Below are 9,925 nucleotides of genomic sequence, written 5' to 3'. Positions count from 1 at the left end.
GTATCCATTAAGTTCTATTCCTGCAGATGGCAGGATGGTGATTTGAAGAAGATGGGCTATCTACATAGTCTAACAGTGGTGTCAGAGAGTCTCTGCCCTTGAGGCGCTCACTGTCCACCAGACGGTAGGGCTCTAGGACCACCAGGAAACCACAGGCTAGAAGCCAGGAGAGGTTTTCTCTTTCCATTTTAAGAACAGTCTATGCAGGGTCAGATAATGATGGAAAACAAATTAGGTATACTCTGGTCTTTTTTGCTAATGTTGCTGGTTAACAGCGGAAAATTCTTTTCTTTTGTTACTACCTCCTACCAACTCCCAGGATCCAAGAACCTTCTTCCGTCAAGAGAGCATCTTCTCTTGGCCTTAGGCTCAATTGCTCCCAAACAGAACAAGGTTGTCTGCACTCATTATCCTTAGGAGGAAGAAAACAAACACAAAAAACCAAGCTGACTCTGAAAGGCCGTGTTTCTTCCCAGTCTTGCCGGGGAGGGAGGGGGGCGGAGCGGCTCTGGGCCAAGTGCGCTGTGCCCAGTTTAGACTCAGGGTGCCTGACTGTGGGATTTACTGTTTCGGGACTCCAGCCCTATTCCCCACCCAACAGCTTTCCTCCGCCCACTAACAACACTTCCCCAAAGCACAATAACACACCCCGTGCTCCAAGCGGTGCCAACATCGTATATATTATTTTATTATTCGCTCGTTTGCTTTCCATGGCAAGTGAAAAAATAATTTAAACCAATTATATGTACAGAGGCTTGGTTCGTTTTTCCAGGAACTTCTAGAAAGATCCCCATCCCCTCAGACTGCCAAGAAGGGCTTCCTTGAACATCTGTACAAACTCCACCTATAAAAGTCGCAGACGTAGAAAGGTTTCTTTATTGTAAGCATCACATTGTGGGAACAGGAAGGGGTCAGGGTGGGAAGCGGAGGAACGTGTGCAGGATGGGGGTCCACACACACCTGCCCAGGGTTGGTCCTGGGTGGGGAGGCTGCGGCCGGGGTCAGGTGATCTGCAGCGGGGTCTCCAACATCTCCATGAGGAAGGTGTCGATGGGTGTGTCCCCGATGAGCTTGAAGAAGAACAGGTGCTCCAGGCACTTCAGGCCGATGGAGCGCAGGGCTGGGAGGCGGAGCAGCAGCTTGGCAAACCTGCAGGGAAGCCGAAGGGGCGTCAGGAGCCGGGATCGGCCGCTCCGGGCAGCTGTCGACACCGGGGAGCTCGTCAGCTCTCCAACCTGGGAGAGGACAGGGGGCCTGGAAGGGCCACGGAGGCAGCTGGACGAGCGTCAGTCCTAGGAAGCATCAGCTCTGCCCTCCCCGGTGGGCTGTGCTGTGCTCACACCACACTCCCTGCGCCAGGACCGCAGGCCACCTCAGTTACCAACGCTCGTTACCGAAGTGCAAGCAGCTGTTACCAACATGCACGCTCGGCTTCTCGGGCTGTGCCTCCCTTTCAGTCAGGAGCAGGGGGCGATCCCCCTGAGGGGCCGTGGTCTGGGTGGGAGATGACACACACACGTGCACACGCACTCACACATTCTCACATGTGTGCATGCGACAGAACCCCACCACGTCGTACACACACACCCATGCACGTGCCTGACTCTCATCACACACATACACATGTGCACAATCACATGTACACACCCACATCCTCACATGGGTGTGAATACGTGCAAAGGAAGCCCCCCATTGTGACATATGCACACACCTATACACACCTGCCTCCTACGTCACACCTATATACACGTGCACACCACCACACATACATACTCGCATATTCTCATACATGCTCCCATGCCTCACACGTGTATACATGCACACACATGCCTCCACCACTGCCACACCTGGGTGCACAGACATTCACTCTTACACACCCTGACATACACACTCATGCATACGCATACACACCTATACACACTCACACATTCGCCTTCACTCTCAATACCCTCCTACGCGTGTACACGCACACACGGGCTTTCCCGCACTCCTCTGCACTCCTGTGCCGTCAAGGACCTTGGCTGTGAGCTTCCCAGGGAAGGAGGCCGGCATGTGAACAATGCGTCTCACATCTGCACCCCCTGCTGACCTCCCGCTACCTGCCATGTCTCCCATCCTGCTTCTGTGGGCCTTCTTCATCTTTCAAACCCATTTGCCAATGAAGCTTTTTTTTTTTTTTAATGGTATTAACAGCAACCGGAAATCGGGAATTCATAACTTCCAATAAAAGGCCAAGAACCAAAACCGTATCAGCCACTCCTGCCTTAACTCAGAGGCTCTGGCTGGGCTGGGTCTTCACTGAGCATCACAACATGATTTCAAGAGTGAGTTTCAAGCTGGAATTTTAAGACTCCTTGAAAATGTGTCTATTTCTATATTCCTACGCCATGAAGGGTTACGGAACAGGGGCAATTCAAGAAACATAAGACGGCACCACCTAAAAAGGTAGGCATTCCTTCTTTACATGGAAAAGCTAACGGTCTACACCAAGGCCCACACAACCCTCCAGAAACTGTTGATGGTAAAGCCTCTGAGGGCATCTGCAGGGGGTCACCAAGCAGGAGGAGAGAGTTAGCTAGCGACACTGAGCTCCTGGTCCAGACTCGGCCACAGCAGAGTTTCATGGAATTAGGGGAAGGAAAGGACTTCTCTAGAAGCAAAATACAAAGTTAGCCTGAGCTGTGACTCCGAGAATATATTTAGATCTAAATATATTTAGATTGTATTATACATTCTAAGAATGCCAAAGTTTTATAATATATAAAACACTAAATACAGAAGGATACTGCTGTCTTTGCCAACTGCGCCTGATTTAGGAACTGAGAGCAGGACCACGGAACTAAGTATGACCGTGAAGAGCCAGAGCCCTGGGGAGGTCTCCAAGTTCCTCATTCACCCAAGGGTAGCAGCAGCGGGCCCCAGGGTGAGAAGATGTGCCTGAGGCTCTGTGTCCTCCTAAATTTCCATCTCTGCTTTCAGGCTGGAGAAAGCAAAACTCAGCCCCTGCAAAGTGTACTTCTGAAGAGTGTCCACGGGGTGGCAGCTCTCCACCACTGCGCGCTCTCCTCCACCCGGCCAGGCTCCTCAGCCACTACTTTCTGCAAAGCGGAGGTCACCAGCTGTCCGCACACTCACCCACCTGGTTGAGCCAAGCGATATCCCTGGTGCACCTGCTCAGGCTCCGGGGTGGGGTGTGGGGGTGGGGCGACCACCCTCTGTCCAGGCTGTGCTGGACGCGCCCCAGGGACATGCAGGGGGCCCAGCCTCCACACTCCCGCCCTGCGCCCCAGCTTCTGCCCTGATCCAGCCAACAATCAGGGAGCCCAGGCCCCTGGCAGTCCCGTTCCTAGGAGAACAGGCAAGTTCCCAAGTTCTCAATATGATATTCAGTAGAAACAACCTGAATGTTCCCCAGAACAAGAGCCAATACACAAGGATACATCCACCCTGTGAAATAGTACAAAATCACAGAAAAGGGTAATTTTGTACTTTTCAGTATCTGATAAAGTGCCCAAAATAGCTAAGAGAGGAAAACGATACACCAAACTGTATGATTTCCTCTCTGTAAACACACTTTTTTTTTTTTAAAGAAAAGAAATTTTTCTTAAGATTTTTTACTTATTTATGTGACAGAGAGAGACACAGCAAGAGAGGGAGCACAAGCAGGGGGACTGGGAGAAGGAGAAGCAGGCTTCCCTCCAAGCAGGGAGCCTGAGGCAGAGCTCGATCCCAGGACCCTGGGATCATGACATGAGCCGAAGGCAGACACTTAACGACTGAGCCCCCCAGGCACCCCTAAACACACACGTCTACGTACACAACCACTGACACACAAGGATATGGGAAAAAATACCCCCCCAATTTATGATTAATTTCATTACCTACTTTATTCTTAAACACCTCCCTTCTTTCCCACAAAACCATGTTCTGCTTTTATAATAAGGAAAAAGACTGGTTCACTGTTTTGGGTGGTTTTTTGTTTTTTGGGTTTTTTTTTTTTTTTTTTTTTGAGATAAATAATGGGACCTAGAGCCAAGTCGGAGGAATGGGTGAGTATGAGCCTGCCTATTCCTAACACCTTGCACATAATACGTGCTCAACAAACATGCTTAGTGCTGACTTCGAGCTAGGAGATGGGGTAGAAATCACCCACCACCACAGTCAGGAGCTCTCACCGGCCAGGGCCGAGCGGCTGCTGGCTGCCAGCCCCGTCGGTTGGACAGAGCCGTGACCTCACCTGCTGCACATATGAGGGCAACCGCCAGGTGTCCACCAAACCCAGTCTCCCCTTCTTCCTTGGCATACAGAGGCATCTGGAGAATGCTCTGGAATCCTCTGTGACCCGCTGGGCCATGTGACTAAGTTCCAGCCGGCGGCAGTGAGTGAAGAGATGGGGGACCTTTCCGAGGCCGGTCTGCCCAGATAGCTTCACCCCTGTGTTCCTCCCACTCCCTCCCTCTCCCTCATCTAGACACAGAACACGATGGCGCTCTGGGACACGGTGGAGCCCCAAGAAGGAAGGAGTGGACCCCTGAGTCTTGATGCGGAAGAGAGCTGGCCCTCCGAACAGACGGCCCACCCAGGACTGGCACGTGAGCAAAAAGTACATTTCAATCGTGTTCCCCTCCTGGGAGTGGAGCTCTGGGAGCTCTGTTCGCCAGCTTGGGCTCCTGACCCCTCAAGGCCTGTGTGTGTGTCCTACTGAAGGCCTGAAACCCACCCATTTGGAGTTCAATAAAAGAAACTCCAGTAAGAGCTGGAGCCCAGCTTCTGCACGACTGACACAGACTGGCTGAGGATCCAGAGAAAACAGCTTAAACAGAAATTAGACCTCACAGAGGAATGCGAACAACGAGTGAGAATTCAGAGCTTGTGATCTTAACCCTGAAAACAAAATGAATGTCTTTAAGGCAGTTTTGTCAGTTTCATTTTCGGATTTCGGCGAGATTTGAGGATCCCATTCTCTCTACTTCACTAGTTAGCAGAGCAGGAGACTTCTATTTAGCTGTGCTTTGGGGAAAGCATTTAAGTTTTTTGTTCGTTTGTTTTTAACGACTCAGAACACCTAAAAGGGTAGACAGCTTCGGGGATCTTCTGATCAATGTCCTCCTCTTTAGACAAGGATCTCAGGGCCAGAGCCAACTAGAGGACCTTGCCAGAGGCTACACAGACGGCCTTGGGGAACAGTGGCCACGTGTTCTGGCTGCCACGGTCAGTCTGGGCCTTCTAGCACAGGCTTCAGTGGGGGCAGAGCAGAAAGCAGGGCGGTCAGCCCGGAAAGCACAACCTCTTGGAAATCAGACATACTTGAGGTCACATCCCAGCCCCACTGCACACCAGCTCCGTGTTTGTGGGCAAGAACCTTGGAGCCTTGTTAGAAACTGGAGATGATGGGACCCACATTCATTTGCTCATCTGCTTGTTCATTAGACACTGAAAGCTCTATATTGGGGCGCCTGGGTGGCTCAGCTGGTTAAGCAACTGCCTACAGCTCAGTCATGATCCCAGGTTCCTGGGAACTGAGCCCCGAGTCAGGCTCTCTGCTCAGCGGGGAGCCTGCTTCTCCCTCTCCTGCCCGCTCGTACTCTCAGTCATTCTCTCTCTCTCTCTCTCCTTCTCTCCAATAAATAACTAAAATCGTTAAAATAAACAAAATAAAGCTATATACCATGGGCCCAGCCCTGCTTTAGGCTCTGGCTCTGGAGTGGGGAACAGCAAACAAGATCAGGTCTCTGGCTTCAGGGAGCCAACGTTTTAGCAGCTTTGAGCTTGTTGTTAAGATTAAACAACACATGCGAAACCTAGACGGTGCCTGCTGGGCGCCGCCATGTGTTCGGGGCAGGAGAGAAGGACAGCCTCGGCCAGCAGATCCTTCCAGCACTCCCTTACCTGCCAGGTTGTTCCGGATACTTCTGCTTTGTGTAGGCCTCGAGGGTGGCATACACCTTCTCCCGCAGAGTCTCTACCTCCGAGGGGTTGGACAGCCCCTTCGCATCTGGAAAAGATGACTGATTTAGCCTCGGGTGACACACGGCATGTGGACCCCCTTCCACACGGCTCCGTCTTTCTAATTACTCAGTTACTCGAGACACACTGGGACAGGGAACAGCAGTGAAAGAAACAAAGCTGGGGTCCTCGGTGCCCCGGCTCTCCTCTCGGTGCCCAGTCTACCCAGTAGACCCTGGGAACAAAGGTGTAAAACCCTGTTAATGGCCAAAGACACCCACTGCGGAGTCCAAGGAAGGGAGTTTTATTTTATCCAATCATTCTAGAAACATGACATTCACACACTTACTGAGTGCCTACTATGGGCTGTGCCCGGACGGAATGCTGAGGTGGGGCACAAAAACCAGACCCACCCACGTGAGCACCCAGCCCCCCTCCCTCCCCAACCTTTCCTGACTCCCCGCATGAGCTGACCCCTGTCTCAGAGCCCGGGAGCGGGGTAGAGTCTGACCGCTCTCGCACACACATCTCTGGTCCCGACTTCTCTGAACCCCAGATGCAAGCAAGACCTTCCTGGCCAGCTACTCTTGGAGGCCCACTAGCCACCTGAGACTTGAAGCACGAAGTCCTAAGTCCTTCCTCTCCCCCCGTTAGGAACCTCCTCTCAGCAAATAAAGCTCCGTCTTTCTAATTACTTAGGAGGACTAAACAAAGCCCCCTGAGAATTACCTTCAACACTGCTCTTTGACGCACTGTCTCTAGTCCATCAGCAAATCCCATGGCTTTGCTTAAAACTATATGTGGAATCTGGGTGCCTGGGTGGCTCAGCTGGTTAAGCGTCTACCTTCGTCTTGGGTCATGACCTTGAGTCCCACAGCGTGCTCCCTATTCAGTGGGGAGTCTAATTCTCCCTCTGCTCTTCAGCCTGCTTGTGCTCACTCTCTCAAATAAATAAATAGAATTTTTAAAAAACCATATGCAGAATCTGACTACTTTTTACCACCACCTTCACCATGACCCCAGGCAGCTAACCTCTGTGGTCTCCCCCATCTGCCCCCCAAACAGGCGCACTCCACACCCATCCGAGACACTTTCAAGATGGCACTAGGAGTAGAAACCATGAAGAATCAGCTTCCTGCCCTCGCCAAGGACATGTTCCCGCGCCCTGCCTGTCTGTCTCAGCTGAACTAAAGGAGCGGAGGACAACAGAGCCCGGAGAGAGCCCGGAGGCCGAGCACGGAGGAGGGCGAACCCCTGCACAGTCACCTGGGTTAAACAGCACGATGGCTCGCAGGCACCCCAACTCCGACTTGTCCATCTGCATGTCTTTCATTTTGGAGACCAGCTCAGTCAGGACCCTGTTCACAGGAAACAATGAGAGGCGATGAGAAAAGGGCCGATCCAATGAATGCAGCCAAGGCCCCTTATGTGCCCACCCCAATTTCCAGATGACGCGTCAGGTACTGGGGGCTCGGAGGTGAATAGGATGCAGCCCCTGATCTCGAGGAGCTCACGGTTTCACTGAAAACAAACAGACAAACAAACAAACCAGACGTGGAAGCAATAGGTAGCAACACAAAGCCAACAACGGCCAAGAGCCAAATCCAAGGGAGCACCCAGGGGAGAGCAGGGGGACGCAGGACACTCCGGCGGGGAGGGCGGGGAAGCAGCCTAGACGATTTAGAAACGCAAGAGGCAAAGCAGGACGAGGGTGTGGCGAGTCTGGAGGAAGATGGCAGAGGCGGACCCCAGAGACAGGGCAGGAATCTCCAGGGACCACGAAGAGGGCTGCGCTGGCCTCTGCGTGGAACGTGCAGGGGGGAAGGGCACGGAGGGAGTAGAGACCTCTTGCGTGGACGGGCACGTGGCCTGGAAGATCACTCTTCAGGGAAGTGGAAAGGGGCCGCGGGGCCCTGGCACTGGCCAGAGAGGCTGTTTCCAACCCTAGCCTCCTCTTTACCGGCTCTCTGTCCCTTTGTCCCGAGTCACTCACCCCCACCCGTGTCACTCCTGTCTTTGAGTCACATGCCTTCATTTTCCTTCCACAGCACTGAAGGCAGAGCTTCCCAGGCAGAGGCTGGGGCTGCCTGACCGAGGTGGGTCTGCTCCCGCTCAGACCTTCCCCAGAGACCCTGCTACAGGGTCGGGCAAAAACCTCAGCTCATCTCTCCTGCCTCCCAACGTCAGATCCTGGCTGCGCGTGCTCCTCGCGGCCCCCAGGGTAAGCAGTTCAGCCTCCCCACCCGAACCTCCCAGGTAATGTCCGGGAGCCAGTCTCTCCTTTGGAGGCCTCCAGAGGTCACCGGTTCTCCCTTCCGCCCAGCAGCTCTGCTGCTCCCTGACCGGCTCCCCCACCCCTCCCACCCCTCCACCACCTCTCCGCTTCGCCCCCCCTTCAAACCTTCTAGAATCCACCGGCCACGCCCCCTAGGGTCTGCTCTTGTGTTTCATGGTCTCTCCTCTTTGGCCCGCGCGGCTGTGTGGGTGGTCCCTCCTGCACACCAGCGCCACCCCCAGGCCCACACACTCACACACGCGCACACATTCGTGCACGCACACGTGCGCGCGCACACGAGCCCCGGAAGCAGAGGACAGCCACCTGTCAAAGATGGAGCCGACTCCGGCGCTGTGGGCGCTGCTCCGGTGCACGTGCAAACCGGTGGCCAGGAGGATGCCGTCCTGCACCGAGACGGAGCGGTGGGAGAAGGAGGCAATCAGCAGCTCGTTCCACCCTGCGCGGAGAAGAAAGAGGCCTTGAGGGAAAACGGACCACAGTCGGGCTTCACTGATGATCACTCGAGGCCTGTACTGGGACCCGCGTGGAACAACAGCAGCATCAGAAACGCGCAGAGGCTAAAAGCCAGCTCGGGACCACTCAGCTAATGAGTGAAGGAACAGGGTAAGACTGGGGGTCCCCAACTCAGGGCCCTGCACCTCCCCCACCACCTCCCCAGTACAGCTCAGAATGGCAGCTTGAGGATAAGGACTCTCTTTCCGCCCCCGATCAACACATATGGGCTGAACGTTGAGCAGGTAATCGTCAGCATGTTCGCTGCCAGGGTGGATAAGGGAGACCTCGAAGCCTCTGCCCTCAGGACCCGACTGCCCGGCTCGATCCCCTTAGCGTCTGGCAGCACCCAGCGAGCACGGAGCTTTCAGTCAAGGCTCAGAGACTGCGCACTATCTAACGGGGGTGAAATGAGGGTCTGGCTCCCCAAGGCTCAGCCCGTCTTCATGAACTCTCCCTGTTGGTCCCATGACCAAGAGGAGGCATGGCAACAGGTCACGTGCCCAACATCCCGGAAATGGAAGCCAAGACAGGATGCGGCCCACAGAACCTTCGTGGAGGAAGGGACCCTGGATAAATGAACTTGAGCGGGCACTCTCCGGCATCTTTCATCGCCTCTGTGAAATGGGAATCCCTCGAGTTCCTACAGGATAGTAAGAAGGGCGCACTGCTTTGGACCGCCCTCGATGAAATGGACTTAGCTGTCTCGGAAAATCAAATGCAAATTATAAAACCGTGGCAAAATTTGCATAGGACAAGAGCCCCACTCTCCATTAACAATGTTTCATTGGGGAAAAACGTTGTGGAGGAGGGGCCACCCAGACGGAAGCGCCTGTAATTAATACAAAAAGAGTAACTGAGGCTCAGAGGGGTTGCAGCTTCCTCCGCTGACTTGACTTCTGATCCCAAGGGTAATCTCAAAATGGCAGCCCAAGTGATGGTCCCAAGAAAAACAAACCTCGATGTCCTTTACCTGCCCGGAGCAGAATGACCTGGTCCTCCAAGGTGAGGTCGGAGAAGTGGGGGATGCGCTTGGCCCATTCAACGAGGGTGAAAAGCTGCTTATCAGCAGCGTGGCATATGTTGGTGACAGGGTCATTCGTCTAAAAAAATGAAACAAAAAACACGAGAGTACGGTGAGGGCAGCTTCCGGGGCTCCAATGCACCCCTTTCCCATCTCCAGCCCCGCCA

At 53.7% G+C, this 9,925-nt stretch overlaps 1 protein-coding gene across 8 annotated transcripts in view; it reads right to left on the bottom strand.

The window, feature by feature from the left end:
- Positions 1-655: 655 nt before the first annotated feature.
- The window catches only part of RXRG (retinoid X receptor gamma), a 210,885-nt gene continuing 201,615 nt past the window's right edge, over positions 656-9,925 (bottom strand). For 7 of the 8 annotated variants that reach the window (XM_045081190.1, XM_045081188.1, XM_045081189.1 and 4 more), the window contains 5 exons: positions 9,708-9,837; positions 8,546-8,678; positions 7,213-7,304; positions 5,890-5,995; positions 859-1,149 (listed from right to left, as the gene is read on the bottom strand). In XM_045081190.1, coding sequence (XP_044937125.1) covers positions 1,002-1,149; positions 5,890-5,995; positions 7,213-7,304; positions 8,546-8,678; positions 9,708-9,837 — 609 coding nt within the window. In that variant the 3' untranslated portion in view covers positions 859-1,001. The other variant, XM_013055544.2, reaches the window with a different exon arrangement.

Source organism: Mustela putorius, unplaced genomic scaffold, assembly GCF_011764305.1.
Source record: "Mustela putorius furo isolate JIRA1106 unplaced genomic scaffold, ASM1176430v1.1 tig00000508_pilon_pilon_pilon, whole genome shotgun sequence".
In the NCBI taxonomy this organism is placed as follows: Eukaryota; Metazoa; Chordata; class Mammalia; order Carnivora; family Mustelidae; genus Mustela; species Mustela putorius.
This window is presented reverse-complemented; position numbering and strand designations above follow the sequence as displayed.